This window comes from Amia ocellicauda, chromosome 3 (genome assembly GCF_036373705.1).
Source record: "Amia ocellicauda isolate fAmiCal2 chromosome 3, fAmiCal2.hap1, whole genome shotgun sequence".
NCBI classification, from domain to species: domain Eukaryota; kingdom Metazoa; phylum Chordata; class Actinopteri; order Amiiformes; family Amiidae; genus Amia; species Amia ocellicauda.
Window position 1 is genome coordinate 31,227,505 of NC_089852.1, and position 18,210 is coordinate 31,245,714.

General features: G+C 42.9%; 3 protein-coding genes across 6 annotated transcripts; 2 read left to right on the top strand and 1 right to left on the bottom strand.

Moving 5' to 3' along the window:
- Positions 1 to 1,263: 1,263 nt before the first annotated feature.
- LOC136746519 (T-cell immunoreceptor with Ig and ITIM domains) lies at positions 1,264 to 7,377 on the top strand. 4 transcript variants are annotated; one of them, XM_066699081.1, is made up of 5 exons: positions 1,268 to 1,343; positions 1,624 to 1,806; positions 2,957 to 3,295; positions 5,213 to 5,316; positions 6,920 to 7,377. In XM_066699081.1, exons 3-5 carry the CDS (start codon positions 2,959 to 2,961, stop codon positions 7,154 to 7,156), a joined length of 678 nt encoding a protein of 225 aa, XP_066555178.1. In that variant the 5' UTR covers positions 1,268 to 1,343; positions 1,624 to 1,806; positions 2,957 to 2,958; the 3' UTR covers positions 7,157 to 7,377. The 4 variants fall into 4 exon arrangements, with proteins under 4 accessions (XP_066555175.1, XP_066555176.1, XP_066555178.1 ...); XM_066699080.1 differs by having other exon boundaries at positions 1,624 to 1,769; XM_066699078.1 differs by lacking the exon at positions 1,624 to 1,806 and having other exon boundaries at positions 1,264 to 1,343.
- Positions 7,378 to 8,226: 849 nt separating this feature from the next.
- LOC136746521 (thiosulfate:glutathione sulfurtransferase) lies at positions 8,227 to 15,169 on the bottom strand. Its single transcript, XM_066699082.1, has 4 exons — positions 14,686 to 15,169; positions 11,016 to 11,132; positions 10,603 to 10,765; positions 8,227 to 10,510 (listed from the first exon to the last, which is right to left on the bottom strand). Exons 1-4 carry the CDS (start codon positions 14,930 to 14,932, stop codon positions 10,456 to 10,458), a joined length of 582 nt encoding a protein of 193 aa, XP_066555179.1. The 5' UTR covers positions 14,933 to 15,169; the 3' UTR covers positions 8,227 to 10,455.
- Positions 15,170 to 15,953: 784 nt separating this feature from the next.
- cst14a.2 (cystatin 14a, tandem duplicate 2) lies at positions 15,954 to 18,112 on the top strand. The gene is made up of 3 exons (XM_066699086.1): positions 15,954 to 16,162; positions 16,978 to 17,079; positions 17,476 to 18,112. The coding sequence occupies exons 1-3, from the start codon at positions 16,091 to 16,093 to the stop codon at positions 17,602 to 17,604; spliced, it is 303 nt and encodes a 100-aa protein (XP_066555183.1). The 5' UTR covers positions 15,954 to 16,090; the 3' UTR covers positions 17,605 to 18,112.
- The last annotated feature ends 98 nt before the right edge of the window (positions 18,113 to 18,210 follow it).

An 18,210-nucleotide genomic window follows, 5' to 3' on the forward strand; every position in this document is an offset into this window, starting at 1 on the left:
TGAATACAAATAATACATATAGTTTGATTAGATATATGGTATACTCTACTGGGCACTAGGTAACTACATTTGTAGGGGGTCAGAAATATCTATATATACATATAAAGACAACCTCATACTGCTGATGATGTGCTTAAAACACTTGAATGCGCATAAGTGAGTTCAGGAAGGAGGGTGTGGTGTGAAGGCAGGCTGGACCGCAGCTAGATTCAGCCTGTTGCTGGAGATTATTGAAAACGGTGACCAGCCACAGGTAACAGAGGCTGCTATATTGAGAAACCAAGAGATGTAGTGGTGCAGTGTCTCATTTGCTAGGTGTGCAGGGAACCGATCCCTGCTTACCAGGGCCATTCGCAGCCTTCTCCACCCAGCCTCTCGTGATGCTCTGAGATCTGTGGTCACCACGGAGGCGAGCACAAGATAGCCTCAGTACTTGGAAAAGCATAATTACCTGGTCTTATCAGATTCTGAGTTATTGTGTATTTGAGAAACTTCCTGCCCAGAGGTAGCTGCGCATCACAGAGTAAGTCTCTTCAAAAGAGGCCTGACAGCTACCCCAGGCAATGACCAACAAACTAGAGGCCAGCAAAAACAAGGTCTGAGGCAAAGGATCCTGGATGATTGTTTCCAACTCCAGGACTAGACTACAGGAAAATAAAAGCAGAACCACTGCAGTTTCACTATGCCTATTGAAGAGAATCGGTGACCAGGAGCCAAGAGCCAAACTGATATAACGCTTTCTCTCCACCTTGGCATTCACTATGCATGAGCTCTGAAAACACGCATGTTGGTCCACATTGCGCTTGGACTGGCATGACTGGCAGACAAGGCATCTAGTACAAATGTAGGCAACTTGCCCTGGTAAATAGGGAGTACAATCCTGACTTGACCTGTCAGTATGCTTGACGGGGCAAACGAGACCCAAAGGACAGGTTTACAGAGATTTGGCTTCATCTGCCCTGTGTAAAAAGCATAGGACCCCATCTACATACAGTTAGCATTGCTAAGACCACAGTGTAATACAGAAGTAAAAAGTGCAACTCATGTAGATTTTATAAATATCTCTATTAATTGGATTGAATTTTAACTTAATATATATTTGCATCATAACATGTACTGCTTTTGGTTTCGACTACCTTTTCTTTTTTCTTATACTTTGTACTACCTTAGCATTTTCTTGCCCTTATTCAGTGTTTCCTGTTCAGCCCCCATATTGAGATGTTTTCTGTTTGACTGCTCAGATATCTCTATTCACTTCCTTCTGGCTGCCAAACACACCATGACACCAAGCGCAGTCCTACAGGGACAGTTTGCAAGTTGTCTGTTGTTCTTCGTCTTCTCAGGTAAGACAAACACCTTTAATTTATTTTAATTGTGAATGTCTTGTTCAAACTGGTGAGATTTTTTGGTGAAACTTCCATCTCTGTCAAATCTGAGCTGCAGACTTGCCACAAGGTTGATGAGAATCAGACACCATTAGTACAAGGGCTATTGTATCTTCTTTTGATTTCTTTCTTTTTTCTTTTTCTCTGCATGAATCAAATTCAAATCAAAGTCTTTCAGAGAATTTAACTTGAAAGTCAACACACTAGTTATGTATATATTTTTGTTTTCTTTAATCAGAAAAAAACAAACACTGATTTCTGAAAATAAGATTCCATTATACCATGATGCCAATTCCGTGGTGGGAAGGATAAAAACAAACAACCAGACAAAGAAAGGATCAGGGGTCCTACAGGATGAAAGACAGCAGCTCCAGTGAGACGAGGGTGAGATTCCTCAGGCTGCAATCATGATGTTTCTCTGGTGAGAGAGCACGGCACCTCATCAATGGTGCTAACCAGCCAGACTCGGGCTGTTCATTGGACAGGAGGAGCCCTCTAGTGACAGAGAAGCAAACTTCATGAGAGCAGCTTCTGTTCTGCTCCTCACACTAGTTTGTCTTATAAGCGAGGTGGTCAGATGCCCCTAGATCAGTATGGCTTTCACCAATGATGGGGTTTGCATACAGGCTGCTTCAGTGATTAATTATCATTATTTTTTTCCACTTTAGTCAGGACCTCACAATCCCTGACCACCTTCTGGCAATTACTCAAGACACATCTGCTCAGGCTGTATCTGTAATACAGCAGCCTAATCTCCTGGGCACTTTTGCTCCTATGCACTTCTTATTAAACTACCTCCTTATGCTCCTGCATACTTATGCAGTGTTAGCACATATATCAATTTACTGCAACTTGTCCTATGCCTACCCCACCCTTTCGCACATACCTCGGACTTAACTGTGTTACGTCTGCTCTTGTTAGCTCATTGTATTTGGATGTGTGCTTATTGTTTGTTGTACTGAGTGTATGACTGCTTTGAAAATGTTTCTAGTGTATGTCTTGTCTAAGGGTAAGGGCAGAAATAAATAATAGTAATAATTATAATTAACAGTGTGCTAATGTAGATGCAGACTGTTCCACAAATGGTACCTATTGACATTGTGGAACAAATATGTATATTTAAAATACAGGGGATACAAGAAAAAGCTGTTTAAGTCTGCAATCGGTACATTTATTTTATATATGGAAAATGTATGGTATCAATTAATCTGATATAATTTGAACATGTAAATAAATATATGGATTACAGAATAAAGTACTTTTAAAATCTCTCTCACATATTTTAAATATACAAACAAGGGGGTAATATTTGATACATGAAGAATATAGGAATCATACATCATCTCACATATATTAAAAATAGATATTGGTCACATAAGGCCCTCCACTGATCTAGGTGTGTTTGACTGTTTCCATCCTAACCCTGAAACGAATGACACAGTTGTACTTCACCACACCTGGCGTTCACAGTAGAGGTGCCGGTGTCTGAGAGTGGCCCCTGGGGAGATGGATTTAGAGACAGCAGGGCTCTTCCTTTCTTGATATTTATTGATGTATGTGTTTATTTTCAGTCATGCGGACGGAGGAGGTCGTGACTTCAGAGAACATTACCACAGTGATGGGAGGAGCAGCCATACTCCGCTGCCACCTGGCAGGAACAGAGGCGAAAATCACTCAGTTTGAATGGAGGAGGTGTGATGGGAAGCCGGTTTTTGTCTCCAATGTCATCCATGGAGTGCACATCATGGAGGAATACAAGGGGCGTGTCTCATTGGACGGCAACACCACCATCACTCTGCAGGGACTGACAGGCAATGACACCGGGGAGTACTGCTGCATCTTCACCACATTCCCCATGGGCCGACTGGAGGGCAAGGTCTTCGTCACAGTGCTGAGAGCACAGCCGCAAGGTGAGCATGTAAAAAAACTCTTTCTGTCTATCTATCTGTCTGTCTATCTAGCTGCCTACCTATATACCTATTTATTTTATTTAATATCTGTCTATATATCTATCTAACACAATTCTGATGTCAAACATGATACTCAAAGTTGATTTACTTGCTCGATCTCCCATTTCAACCTCCATGAAGTTGGCACCCCATGTGTTCAGAATATGATAACAAATATTTACATTCATTTGTGCTGAATTTTTGCTGGTTTGTGCCACAAAAATCATTGTTTGTGCCAGTATGGTTTCTGAGATATTAAATATTATATTTTATGAGCTGTGACATCACTCAACACCCCATCAACGTCCACATTGCACCTAAATAGACATTTAGTTTGTGCTGCTTTTTTGCCAGTTTGTGCCATTAAAATAAACATTTATGCTATTTTATTTCTCTAGTTATTAAGAGATACTTTTTAATGTGACGTCACTCAGCACCCCATCAACCTCCAAATCACACCAAAATAGTCTCTTTTGTTTGTGTTAAATTTGTGCCATTAAAATAAACATTTATGCTATTTTATTTATTGAGTGACGTCACTCATTAAAAAGTATGATTTGGAAGTTGACGGGGTGCTGAGTGATATCACAGATTAAATATAATGTTTAATATCTCAGGAACCATACTGGCACAAACAATGATTTTTGCGGCACAAACCAGCACAATGAAATAGAAATATTTGTATTCATATTCTGAACACATTCTGTGCCAACTTCACTGAGTTAGTCAACCCCACCTTAACTGTCAGCGTTGTCAGATCTGGATACAGCCTGGAACCGCTGGCCTACATTGTTGTTTTGCAGCGCTCTGGTCTCATCTTTTCGTTTTCAGTTTGCAGATTATTTGCTTTTGTGTGCATATGTCTCACACCGAGCATCTGGTGCTCTGGCTCACGGCGGCATGGGGGAGGTATGCTCACCAGGAGGTTTTAACCTGAAGTGATGGGGACAGGCTGAGAGAGACTGAGACAGAGAGAGCTTCCTTTACCAATGAGTCACTGCTTAAAATGCATTTATACCAGTTTAAACATGTCTATGTGGGGGATGGGGGGTAGGGATAGGAAGAGAGAGATTTTTGCCTGAGACACTAAAATGTGGTATTCAAGTGACTCCGTGCAGCTTCAGATAGTTGTTGATGTTCCCACGAGCAAGTTTTTTCAGAAAGATTTACTGTTAATCCCGATGACGGCAATACTGTGAATACTGTGAATGGCTGTCAGTGCTTACGACAGATGCTTGTTTGCATTCACCTGGTTTGTACACTGGTTTGTACACCGGTGTCAGTGTGGAATAGTAGTTAGGGCTCTGGACTCTGGAGTGGAAAGTTGTGGGATCAATCCCTATGTGGGTGGCAGTGCTGTTGTACCCTTGAGCAAGATACTTTACCTAGATTGCTCCAGTAAATGCCCAGCTGTATAAATGGGTACAAATGTAAAAATAACATGATATGTTGTAACAATTGTAAGTCACCCTGGATAAGAGTCTCTGCTGAAAAATCTGGTAATAATAAAAGGGTGGACCCTGCTGAATGGTCTTTTTTTATTTAATCCTCTTATAAAAATGGAAAACACATGTATACAGTATGCATTCTAACTTTATCTGGTCTCTCAAATATGGCACAACTTGTGAACTCACTTTACAGGCTGCTGCTTGATATGGTTTGTCAAAGTAGAACAGAAACAACTGAAAATGTCAACCAACAAAATGTCTCACAGACAAAAACATTTGCAACAGTTTCCTGTAACCCCTAACTTACCTGCTCTGGCATACCTCACCTAGGGACTCTAACTTCACTCATTCCCCTTTACTAACACACTGGGCAGCAGATGCTCCAGAGGTGGTCGACGTTTTAAAAAATATATATTTGATGTATTTTCAGATCCTCTGCTGGGGTCTGCAGACTGGTTGACCATATACATTGCTGTGGGAGCGCTGTGTCTGGCTATACTGTGTGGGATCATCTGTTTAATTATTTATCAGCAGGTAAGGTTATCCTCCACCTTCCTTACCATTCCCCCACCAGACACTCTAGTGACATCACAATGCTTGTGTATTGGCCTTGTCAGTTTTGTAATGTCGGCTTTTTGATGGCTCAAAAACTGCTCAATGTTTTTCTTGACGATGGCTTCTTTCATTGTGTCTTCTGTGCTTCACCAAACTGAAAAGAGTGGTCAAGAAACTGGATGTGGAATTCATCAAGAGGAGGGTGGGGTCAAAGTTCATACTTAACCTGGGATTCTATTACATCACCCCCCAAAGCAATACCTTAACAAAAATCAATTATGTTACTTTTTGCCTGATACACAGACTGTAGGGTGGGTGTGGTGTTGTGTTAGTGTTCTACAAGAATCAAAACAAAACACGTCTGCATTTTCTGTCAGCTTTGCCACAACTCTGATGCAACATGTCTTAAGACTATGACGCCTCAGGTGGTTGATGTTGTAGATCCCGTGGAATTGCTAACATGCTCTCTGCCACAATTCTAAAATTCAACAAATGCGTGAAAAAAGGAACAGCATGGGTAGGGTTTTCTTGCACAGTTCCTCAATTAATTACAAAGCAGACCACTCTGACTGAATAATGTGCCCTGTTTACGAAGGGATAGAGAACTGCCTAGCAGAATCTAAGTCAAACAGAGAGGGCTGTGGCCAATACGCATACCTACAGACGTCCTGTGTGAAAACCACAAGCCCCAGGCACAATCAGCATTCTCTACCTCGACACAGTACAGCTTCCCTGTCCACTGCAGGGGTCACGTGGCGGTTTTGAAAATGAAACGTGCTTTTCATACATTGCTTCAGTAGTCAGTGTCTGCCTTTGGTTCGGTTTGTGAAGAGTCAAGATGCAGTCTTCTTCAATGTGTCTCCTTCTGAAACTTGCCTGCCCTAAATGGTATATATGGGGCTTTACATAGGTCTGATTTGTCAGTCAATCACAAAGCAGGAGGAACTGTAATAGATTAGAATTTAATCAATTAAACCCTGTAAACCAATGGCATGAAAGGCCATGGTGATATGAAACCTGAACTTTAAGTCCACCAACAGAATCTCCAAAGCTTCTCTAATGTAGACATTGACCCTGTTCCCCTCTTTCAACACACTCCACCTGATTTAGCCAAATAAGGTTTAGCTGAAGGGGTTATTAAATTGATTTCCCTTGTCTCGGACTGTGTTGTCATTAGATAGAGCTTCAACACTGTATTATCTATTGATTTTAAATTGAGAACATGCTATTCACTGGAGAGGGAAGGTGAAATACACACACACACATAAAAGAAAACCTTCTTATAAGTTAGATCTTATCATTGCCATCCTCAGTGAAGAAAACCAGGGCAAGAGCTGTGTGTTTGCACACCCTTCTTACACTGACCTCACTCTCCTAGGCTTTCAGGTGCACCTCCCCACCCTTCCTCACTCCCCACTAACCCTGGGTCCTGAGCCTGTGCTCTTTAAGCGAAGTGCAGAAGGTCGGCCCTGGTCGTTGACTAGTCTGTGACGGACGTATGAGTCTGGGTTCCGGCCCGCACGGCATGCTCTTATAAGTGATGGAAGGAGAAACATTTCTTGCTCTCTCCCTCTCTGACAAGAAACAGAAGCGGCGGATAAGAAACCCAGTCCATGTAGCGGTGCACAGTGGAAGCCTCTCTGCAATCCAGCCATCCTTCATAGGGAAGAGACCGCAGCCCTCATCAGACCCAGGACACACAGGGCATGGGGAGTCTGAGGACGACCCGAGTGAAGATTACTTCAACATCCTGGTCACTCGGTCCTCCAAGGGTTCCCAATCCTTACCCACTTCCTCCCGGGCGCCATCAGGGACCTGAAGTCTCCCCCTTATCTGCCAGGTGCCTGAGTTTGGCACAGAACAGTAACTTGTTACTCATGTACAGCAAACCCCCGATTTCCCTTACACACCTTTAACCATTTTGTTTTCTTTGATACAGGGACCCGAACAGAGTGTGTGTACATTAAATCAAAGTGCATTAAGTGTGTAATATTTGTAATTTTAAATGAACTGCTTAAATTAATAAAACTAATAATTGTAGCGGGTTTATTCTCCATTATCTAAAGAGACTCCGGATTCAGGGTGATTATCAGCTCCAGAGATTTTATTCAACGCAGGCCAGGGAGCCACCTATCACTCATGAAGCAATAAAGCAACTCTTAAAGAAATGACAGAAGAACAGTGAAAGATATACAGTGTATGTAGTTTTCATGGTCATACAGATTGGGAGGGCAGACCATGTACTTGTTGGAATCTGAAAGTATCTAATCTGTCACAATCAATCATCTGATATTGGTGTGAGGTGTGACAGAACAAGCTTGGTTCACTATTTTCTGAAGCAGACATCACATTCCGATCATAGCAGATCATCACATACCTTTTGTGTTCAAGCAAGCAAACAGGAGCTATACCCAACTCTTGGATGTCTGCAGACCGGATTAGCAAACTTGTTTGTAAACTGAAGCTGCACCGAGCTATTGCCTTTATCCAAACCTGGTCTGCAACCTGCCTGCCAGCGAGGGTTACAGCCAATGTATTTATGAAAGTTATTTTCCCCCCCTCTTCAATAATAATGGGAAGCTAAACCCCTACTGAAATATTTGGGCCAGTTTTGTTATGCTATCCATGTGGAAACACCAGGTTTCTGGCACTGAAAATCCAATGCAATTGAAACTAGAAACAGGCTGCACCCTACCCCCCACAAAAACACCTGATCCTTGTTACACTGTGGTTTGGTCTCTGATAAAGCTACTGCTACTCTTCTCCACAAACAACCTTGTCAAATGACAATTAACAAGTATTCAATTCCAAGGTTTTTTTTGTTTTTTGTTTTTTTACCCAGAAAGGCCAATAGATATGCAAATTTAAAGAGAAAATCACAAAACATGCTCAGTTTTAAAAATATATAATCTTCATTGGTAGATTTTATTGACTGAAAAATACAAAGACATTCCAGTTATATATTAATGTTTAATCTTGATAACCTGCAGCTAGCTCTGTTAAGTTGCCCCCCCCTTACAGCACAAACGATAAATTGCATATATTTCGTTTAATGCCGTTGAAATAAACGTTTGTGCTGCTTTGGTTTTGAAGATATTAAAATGTATTTATTTTCGACGAGTAACGTCAATCAGCCCCCCGCAACAACATAATCGCCCGAACATATGTATTTCGTTTGTGCCGTTTAAACTAATGTTTCAGCTATTCTAATATTAAAGATATAAGGAAATACAATTATAATTACATTATTTTTGCTGAAACTCCTGTTGCATATGAATAACCAACACAGTAGGCTACAGTCCTCGTACTAACAGGATCAGAAAACAGAATCGGATCCGGGCTCACTCCGGATCATGAAATGGCACTGGAGCAGGTCCAGATGCGGCGGCGCTGATGCGAGGTGACCCGGTATTGAGCAGCGCTGCGGTGAGTCTCTATTACAGCAGCTCTACAGGTAGTCAGTCAATAACGCAACTTTCACAAAACTAACGGGATCCGGGATCCGATTTTGGTCTTGATCTCAATTGTGTACTAAACGGATCAGAGCTGAATCAGAGCTGCAACCTGATCACAATTCATGAGACTTAATTGAGCTGCTTATCCACCGGCACGGACAGCGCGGGTATAACACAGGCAAAGCCAGAGCTGTTTGGTGAGCAATATATATTAACACCATTACCATACTAATCCTCACAGGCAGGACTGATGCTGTAGTGGCATCAACTGCGAAGCGCAAATGTGACCTTAACTGATTTACAAAGATTTGCACTTTCAAATAAACAGGATGAACAGTGCTTCTGCTTTTGTGTTTTTATGGTGAGGTGCAGTTCGTGTGCGATTAGGTTTTTATTTGTAAGCAATGATGTAAATGTATTTCTCCAGCAGCCGCCGCAGCTCCACACAGCGGATGACTCGCACAGGCTGTGAAGCGGCCTCTCCAGTTACAATGGCATTAGTAAAACTCGCCTTTAAAAAAGATTTTAATGATCTGTTAGTTGCAAGTTTTAAATCATACTTTTGTTGCTACTGCTGTTGCATGTTTTGACTGCTTGACTTCTCACTCTGGATATGAGAAGAGCGGGTTATAAATAAAACGTATTATAGGATGATTATTATTATTATTATTATTATTATTATTATTGTAGTTGCTGAGATACAGAAACAGTGACGTAGCTTGCGATATGCACACCAGTGCGAAAAGCAGGCTGTGTACCTAGTGCTGGGGCAGAAGCAGACTGATGAACATGTATTGGGAAATGGAGTGAACAATTAAGATTGATTTATTAATAAACTGTACAGCACTTTAGCACAGTATCATTTTGTGGAAGTTGTGTCATTGCCTCTTTCACTGTATCTGTAGAGCCACGGTGAGATACGAGCTGCTGTAATAGACTGACCGCAGCGCTGCTCAATACCAGATCACACCTCGCAATTTCACAATGCTCCTGCAGCTTCTCCTCTTCATCACATCATCTTTGCAGGTCTGACTTCTACTCTCTAGCTCGTACAAGAACTTGCTCAGCTGACCGCAGGGTGTGGTCATATGTAAGCGGTTTTCATGACACGAAATAGACATTTCACCACGTCTTCCCTTTTTCCCCTAATCGTCCCGTTTAATTAAATACAGCGTTGAGCTTTATTTCACTTGTTGATGTCCTCAGTAAGTGTGGGGCAGATTCCACCCTGTGCAAAGACCCTTCCCGTCGCTCATGTCATGGTTGCGAGGGCAAAGGGTGAAGAGATTCTTTGAGATACAAGAACTTCCAAAAAGAAGTGAAAAAAAGCTAATTTGTTGACAGCAAATTTCACAATTAGGCATATATGCAAAATCAAACAGTAGCAGCATTAGTCTCCTCTGCAGAATAATTAGTTTACAATAATTGAGAAGCTCTCTACTACACAGTATACTGTATAGATAGAATCTGTAATACCAAGGGCCTCTATTTTTAATTTGTTAGATCAGTTAGGTATTTTTATTTCAACATCAATAGTGAGTGTCCTCTGACATTTACTCTGGATGCCCTCTTGATTGGTAGAATTGAGAGTCAACAGTGGCAGCTCCTGCAGTGGATACAGCCCCCGCTCCTCACTGTGCCCCAGGGGAGCTGCAGTCTGCCCTCAGTTGTCCTGGCGTTGAGACCACTCGCTGTACCCCCCTGCGTAGTGATGCGCCCTACAGCAACACAGACAATTAGTGTAAAGGGTTACACACTGCTGAGGGAGGACTAGGTGTGGACTGCAGACTGAAGAGGTCCAGAGACGTACCGCATGTACCCCAGGGCGACCGCTGTGTCCAGGGCGATCAGGCTCCTGCGTCCTGATTGGCATTGGAACACGATGTTGTCGTCTTCCTTCCTGGGGGCCTGCACCTTGAACAGTGCCTTGAAATCCACTGCAGGCATTTTCAGGGCCTCCTCCAGCTCCCTCACTATAGGGGAAAGAAGCACAGGATCTTCATTGCAGATAAAAGTATCACTTCCATTTCAAACATTATTTCGAGACACACCAGAATCTCGTGGTCTCAAGAAAGTTGCTCAAAACTACTCAGTCAAGACATTTTACAGGATTCCATTCTTTCAGACTCCCCTGCTGATTCTGCAACTGCAGCAGATAAGATTGACCTCATGATTATTAATCATAAATACAGCACATGTAAATTGGGCTGTCTGGTTACTCACATGGTATGTTTGTGGAGCCTGGAATTCTGCCTGCCTGGAACTCCTCTGGGCTTCTGACATCAAACAACTGCACACTGTGGCTTTCCAGCATCCCTTTCAACTGATCATAGGTAACCACTTTATTTGGGGAAAAACATACAGACAGAGGCACACATCACAGCAAGAACAGAAATCTACACTATTTGCTGTGACCACCCTTTGCCTTCAAAACAGCATCAATTCTTCTAGGTACACTTGCACACAGTTTTTAAGGAACTCGGCAGGTACAGTGAGGGAAAAAAGTATTTGATCCCCTGCTGATTTTGTACGTTTGCCTACTGACAAAGAAATGATCAGTCTATAATTTTAATGGTTGGTGTATTTTAACAGTGAGAGACAGAATAACAACAACAAAAATCCAGAAAAACACATTTCAAAAAAGTTATAAATTGATTTGCATGTTAATGAGGGAAATAAGTATTTGACCCCTTCGACTTAGTACTTGGTGGCAAAACCCTTGTTGGCAATCACAGAGGTCAGACGTTTCTTGTAGTTGGCCACCAGGTTTGCACACATCTCAGGAGGGATTTTGTCCCACTCCTCTTTGCAGATCCTCTCCAAGTCATTATGGTTTCGAGGCTGACGTTTGGCAACTCGAACCTTCAGCTCCCTCCACAGATTTTCTATGGGATTAAGGTCTGGAGACTGGCTAGGCCACTCCAGGACCTTAATGTGCTTCTTCTTGAGCCACTCCTTTGTTGCCTTGGCTGTGTGTTTTGGGTCATTGTCATGCTGGAATACCCATCCACGACCCATTTTCAATGCCCTGGCTGAAGGAAGGAGGTTCTCACCCAAGATTTGACGGTACATGGCCCCGTCCATCGTCCCTTTGATGCGGTGCAGTTGTCCTGTCCCCTTAGCAGAAAAACACCCCCAAAGCATAATGTTTCCACCTCCATGTTTGACGGTGGGGATGGTGTTCTTGGGGTCATTCCTCCTCCTCCAAACACGGCGAGTTGAGTTGATGCCAAAGAGCTCGATTTTGGTCTCATCTGACCACAACACTTTCACCCAGTTCTCCTCTGAATCATTCAGATGTTGGCAAACTTCAGACGGGCCTGTACATGTGCTTTCTTGAGCAGGGGGACCTTGTGGGCGCTGCAGGATTTCAGTCCTTCATGGCGTAGTGTGTTACCAATTGTTTTCTTGGTGACTATGGTCCCAGCTGCCTTGAGATCATTAACAAGATCCTCCCGTGTAGTTCTGGGCTGATTCCTCACCGTTCTTATGATCATTGAAACTCCACGAGGTGAGATCTTGCATGGATCCCCAGACCGAGGGAGACTGACAGTTATTTTGTGTTTCTTCCATTTGCGAATAATCGCACCAACTGTTGTCACCTTCTCACCAAGCTGCTTGGCGATGGTCTTGTAGCCCATTCCAGCCTTGTGTAGGTCTACAATCTTGTCCCTGACATCCTTGGACAGCTCTTTGGTCTTGGCCATGGTGGAGAGTTTGGAATCTGATTGATTGATTGCTTCTGTGGACAGGTGTCTTTTATACAGGTAACGAGCTGAGATTAGGAGCACTCTCTTAAAGGGAGTGCTCCTAATCTCAGCTCGTTACCTGTATAAAAGACACCTGGGAGCCAGAAATCTTGCTGATTGATAGGGGATCAAATACTTATTTCCCGCATTAACATGCAAATCAATTTATAACTTTTTTGAAATGCGTTTTTTCTGGATTTTTTTGTTGTTATTCTGTCTCTCACTGTTAAAATACACCTACCATTAAAATTATAGACTGATCATTTCTTTGTCAGTGGGCAAACGTACAAAATCAGCAGTGGATCAAATACTTTTTTCCCTCACTGTAGGTTGGACCAAACATCTTGGAGAACTAACCACAGCTCTTCTATGGATTTAGGCAGCCTCAGTTGCTTCTCTCTCATCATGTAATCCCAGACAGACTCAATGATGTTGAGATCAGGGCTCTGTGGGGGCCATACCTTCACTTCCAGGACTCCATGCTCTTCTTTATGCCGAAGATAGGTCTTAATGACTTTCCCTGTATGTTTGGGGTCGTTGTCATGCTGCAGAATACATTTGGGGCCAATCAGATGCCTCCCTGATGGTTTTGCATGATGGATAAGTATCTGCCTGTACTTCTCAGCATCGAGGGGACCATTAATTCTGACCAAATCCCCAACTCCATTTGCAGAAATGCAGCGCCAAACTTGCAAGGAACCTCCACCATGCTTCACTGCTGCCTGCAGACACTCATTCGTGTACCGCTCTCCAGCCCTTCGATGAACAAACTGCCTTCTGTTACAGCCAAATGTTTCAAATTTGGACTAATCAGTCCAGAGCACCTATTGCCATTTTTCTGCAGCCCAGTTCCTGTGCTTTCATGCATAGTTGAGTCGCTTGGCCTTGTTTCCATGTCGGAGGTATGGCTTTGTGGCCCCAAGTCTTCCATGAAGGCCCCGTCTGACCAGAAGACTTCTCCGGACAGTAGATGGGTGTACCAGGGTCCCACTGTTTTCTGCCAATTCTGAGCTGATGGCACTGCTGGACATCTTCCGATTGCAAAGGGAAGTGAGCATGATGTGTCTTTCATCTGCTGCAGTAAGTTTCCTTGGCCGACCACTGCGTCTACGGTCCTCGACGTTGCCCGTTTCTTTGTGCTTCGTCAAAAGAGCTTGGACAGCACATCTGGAAACCCCTGTCTGCCTTGAAATGTCCGCCTGGGAGAGACCTTGCTGATGCAGTAGAACTACCTTGTGTCTTGTTGCTGTGCTCAGTCTTGCCATGCCCAGATCTGGCATGTTCATCTTGCAAATGATGTCCGGCCCATTGTCATTCTCAAGCTTTCAAATGATGTCAAATCCTTCCATTTGTTCTCTGATGTGTTTAGTTTTTTCTGTCTCTTGTTATTCTAAGGTTAATTTGTGTTGTAGGCATTTTCTGGATTATCCGAGTTTAGCAACAAAGTTTCTGATTCACAAGTGGGAGCTGGTATTATGGATTGATCAAACCTATTTTCAGGCAGATGGATAGATTTCCACTGTTTGGGCAGCACTGCAATACATCTATTGAACACTTCTCGGACAACTTAATCCTTCATGCTATATTCCAATCTGAATCCTGTTCTCTTGGTTGGGTGAAGTCCAGGGGGCCTCGAAGACAATGTCTATACCTTTGTAAATACTTTGTATACAATCCCTTAGATAAATCTATATAAAATCAAGAGAGTAAACTTATTTGGGGCAGATTGTAAAAAACAAATCAAGCTACAATACATATAACAGATATTTTAGTCAGTTTCTTCCACCAGTCTACTGGGTATGAAGAAGTTCCAGCACTTCTCAATTAATAATTAACAGGGCTTTGGTTACTCAAGTTGTTTGACAAAGAAACTTCAAGGACCCTTGCCCTATCCTACACCAACAACAGAGTCAGCAGTGGGGATGGGCTTTCCGTGAACTAAAGAGGGCTTTCCTGAATAATATCCACTGAATCAATAACAATCATGAATACATTGTATGCACACCCACGAAACGTTAAAAATGCACCCACTGAAGGAGGCCCAAAAGCTGGCGAATGACTCCTATGGCATGCTAGAAGACATAGAAGAGAGCAAGGTCAATCAAGTATAGCCAGGGCTTGAAAAAGCACTTAAAATACTGTACCTCTGGGGTGCGATTCACCCCGTGTTGCAGCCGAGGTCTTCAAACCACACAGGCTCTCCGGTTTGCGGTTGCAATAAGCGGCGCTGGCTTTGAGCCCGTCCGCTGCAGCCGCCACCAGCACCCTCCTCAATACGAGCATGAGCGCCATGTTGGATATGAGCCGTGAAACCCGCATGTCTACCGGACCCGAGCGCTCCGCACGAAACAGAGCCCGGATGTCTCTCCGAGGCCCTCTGCTGCCAATCATCACATATTGTATCTATTTATTAAATTTTAAACATCTGTAAAGCAGTAACGATTGTAACTTTCTCCAAAGTGATCAATCAAGTGAAGAAAGTATAAACCTCATCAGAGATATTGCATGTTGAATCTTTTTTAAATGTATGTTTTAAATCACAGATTTGTAAAACACACTCTTTATAGGCTACCGTGTTTTATAATAAAGTCATACATGACTATACCGGGATATCCCGCACACTCCCCTCTCCCTAAACCTGCGGGACTGTTACCAGCGCATGACTACTGCAAGTACTGCAAAACATGAACTAACAAGCGACAGAAGATGTAGCTGTGTGAATTAATAATAATAATAATAATAATCCATGTTACGGTGAATATGTTTATTACTAAAGCAAAGATGTGACATTCAGATTTACACATTTGTATTACATTTTTTCTATCATCCAATAACAGAAATAAAGGCAGCCTGCCACATGTTGAAATGTTTCGGCTGCGTCAGTGCGAAATATGCGGTGTAGGGCGGAGGAGGCAAGCAGCCGCTGCGGTGCTGACGGTGAAATACTGTGACAATGGGGGGTGGGGCACTTAAATATGAACATACCGATCAAATTAATTACAACTTTTTTTACAATATTATATTTACACTGGTTTCGAATCTACACTAAATGTGAGACTTGAATACACATATAAAACATTTTGTATGTATTATTATGGATTTCCTTGCCAGGTGTGCAACTTACAAATGCACATAATACGGGGAAATTAGGTTGAAATGTATACGTACACCGCAGTGTACTTCGTCAAGTCTGCGCAGAATCTGCACAGCATCCCCCCGGGACCATCGCGGACCATCGCGGACCACACACCGACAGCACCCCCTCCTCAAACCCCCACACAAACGGACGCCCCCAGCCGCAAAGTCCAGCTCCGCCACTGATTCGTCTCAGATGTGTATCCGTATGACGCGCAGCTCTATAGGAGGAGAAACCAATGAGCCACGGCCCCGCGGTGGGACTGCTGATGGTACGGTCCGACGGTAGAGTCACATGACGTGAGCCACTGTATCGAGGAAGTGCAGGGTGGGGAGTCAGTTGTCTGGTTTGACTGCATTTGGAAAAGTTGATTTTGTCTTTCTGTCCTCGGCTCAGCTCAATCTCTAGTCATCATGCCAATGTTGTGCGGAGGAACCGGCGAAACCAAGCCTGCCACGCCGGAGGTGCAAAAGATCTGCGACGAGGTGAGTCTAAGAGAGATCATTTATCAAGAGGAGGCAGTGATTGGATAATGCAACTTATATCTAACTGCGTTTGAGTGCTGTGCATGTATAAAAGCTCACTTGAAAGTGCTCGCCATATCTTAATAATTATAGTTTTGCACCCGGGTGTTACTTTCTCAGCCTGTTGAGTGAGACCCAATGAGGTGACACGAGTTATTTTGAATGCAGATGTGACTTACTGAGTCATGATAACATGATCCTGGTTATTGAATGAGTGAGTGAGTCATGGTTCTGTGATCGCTTTGCCTACAACATTGCCTTTTCTCTCTGTTTTCTCAGTCGGCACATTTTCAGTGCACTGCCTACCAGAGATGTCTGTCAATCTGTGTCCCATTTGTCAAGGAAACCGAGCAGTTGTTTAAATGAGATCTTCGGTTACTTTGAAAGCTTGCTGGAGTGCAAACCAAAACCTTAGAATGAGTTGAGATGTAGAGAGGGCTCTATTATAACCTGGCCTTTAAACCTGCCCCCCTTCCATGTTCAACTATTTTACAATGTGTATGTGTGTGTCTAGACTAATACAGGAGTCTGCAATCCTGGCCCTGGAAAGATTCAGGTCTTTTTTGTTAAAGGACATGCTAACTCATGTTGGGTCTCTTTCCTCGCTGATTGTTTTAAAGCACTTTAAGGGATGGGACTGTGACTTTCCAGGATCAGGCTGCAAATCTGTACTACATGAATTAAACAAGCCAACAGCATAGACTAGGGGGGGAAGTGTTTTTTTTTTTTTTTTTTTTTTTATACTAATACTGCCCTGTCTATGAATTCACTTCCAGGTCAAACTTCAGGTAGAAGAGAAGGCAGGGAAGACATTTGAGGTTTTCAATGCCAAGCAGTACAAGTCACAGGTAGTGGCTGGAACAAACTTCTTCATAAAGGTAAGGAGAGCATTGAGACCTGGGGGTGGTTTCCTGACTCCTCATCCTTCTCCTTTGGTTTTACAGCTTTTTTTCCTGCATGCATGGTGAACTTCCTCTTTTGCAGAAATATTCCAATACTGTGGAAAAAGGTGCCCTGGCTTCCTGTTAGCAACTGGCAGCAGCAATCAGGCTCTATACAACTGTGCTTAGACAAACCCAATTTCAAACAGGACAAGTATACAATTGGAACATGAAGTTAAATTATTTTAATATTTTCTTTTGGGGTGATCTGTCAGAAGGCAACTGCGGATCACTGGGGATTTCCAAGACAGTGTGAAATCGGAGGTCTGTTAGCTTGTAGTCCGTCCTGAAGCTGATGGGGGTATGTGGTTTCTTTGTCATTTTGTATCGTAGGTCCACACCGGAGGAGACGACTTTGTGCATGTCCGTGTTCACCAGGCCCTGCCTCACGAGAATCAAAAGCTGACGGTGCACAGCCTACAGTCCTCCAAGACTAAGGAGGATGACATTGTGTATTTCTGATCCTGTGGTGTAGCACCTTCCTGCCACTGTGGAGGAATTTGTAACCCTGGTGCCTAACATGTCCTCATACTCCCAAGCCTCATGAATTTTATATGACTGTAGGCTTTTGAGTAGCCCATTATTATTATTATTTTCTAATTTAGGCTTTAGATTTTGGTAAATATGTACTCCTAATCCAGTAACCAGGCAAATCAATCTAGTTCTAGAGAAACCATTTGGAAAAACTGAGCTTCTGTTTTCTAACTGTCAGTGGAGGTTTAGCTGTGAAAGGTGTTGCACACATTGTTTTAAATCGATCTCGATGTGATCTAGCACCCTTTGCCAAAGTTTCTGCAAAGCGCTTCACAGCATTAATGTGTACAGGCAGTACATTATGAGAGTACCGATTGGTCTGGAAATGAAAAATAAGCAGCATTAATCCATTGCAGTTGGAAAACAGAAATTCATATTTAAAACTGATTAACTTGTTCTGTGTAATTGAACAATAAAATATTTTCTTCTGACAGAAGCTGTTTTCAGTCCTTTTGTTACCCCAGTGCACCAATAATCCTGGCAGTGTCTTCAGGGTCTTCACAATGCCTTCTGCATCTGAAAGGGTGAATGAGC

Excerpts from the sequence above, each read along its gene's own strand:
- LOC136746519 (XM_066699078.1), top strand. The coding sequence starts at position 1,280 with ATGACACCAAGCGCAGTCCTACAGGGACAGTTTGCAAGTTGTCTGTTG. Across the intron at positions 1,344-2,956 it reads GTTGTTCTTCGTCTTCTCAG|TCATGCGGACGGAGGAGGTC; the intron begins GTAAGACAAACA and ends GTTTATTTTCAG. Across the intron at positions 3,296-5,212 it reads GCTGAGAGCACAGCCGCAAG|ATCCTCTGCTGGGGTCTGCA; the intron begins GTGAGCATGTAA and ends ATGTATTTTCAG.
- LOC136746521 (XM_066699082.1), bottom strand. The coding sequence starts at position 14,932 with ATGATTGGCAGCAGAGGGCCTCGGAGAGACATCCGGGCTCTGTTTCGT. Across the intron at positions 11,133-14,685 it reads GGGTGAATCGCACCCCAGAG|TGGTTACCTATGATCAGTTG; the intron begins GTACAGTATTTT and ends CCCCAAATAAAG. Across the intron at positions 10,766-11,015 it reads AGGCTCCACAAACATACCAT|TGAGGGAGCTGGAGGAGGCC; the intron begins GTGAGTAACCAG and ends TTTCCCCTATAG.
- cst14a.2 (XM_066699086.1), top strand. The coding sequence starts at position 16,091 with ATGCCAATGTTGTGCGGAGGAACCGGCGAAACCAAGCCTGCCACGCCG. Across the intron at positions 16,163-16,977 it reads TGCAAAAGATCTGCGACGAG|GTCAAACTTCAGGTAGAAGA; the intron begins GTGAGTCTAAGA and ends ATTCACTTCCAG. Across the intron at positions 17,080-17,475 it reads GAACAAACTTCTTCATAAAG|GTCCACACCGGAGGAGACGA; the intron begins GTAAGGAGAGCA and ends TTTGTATCGTAG.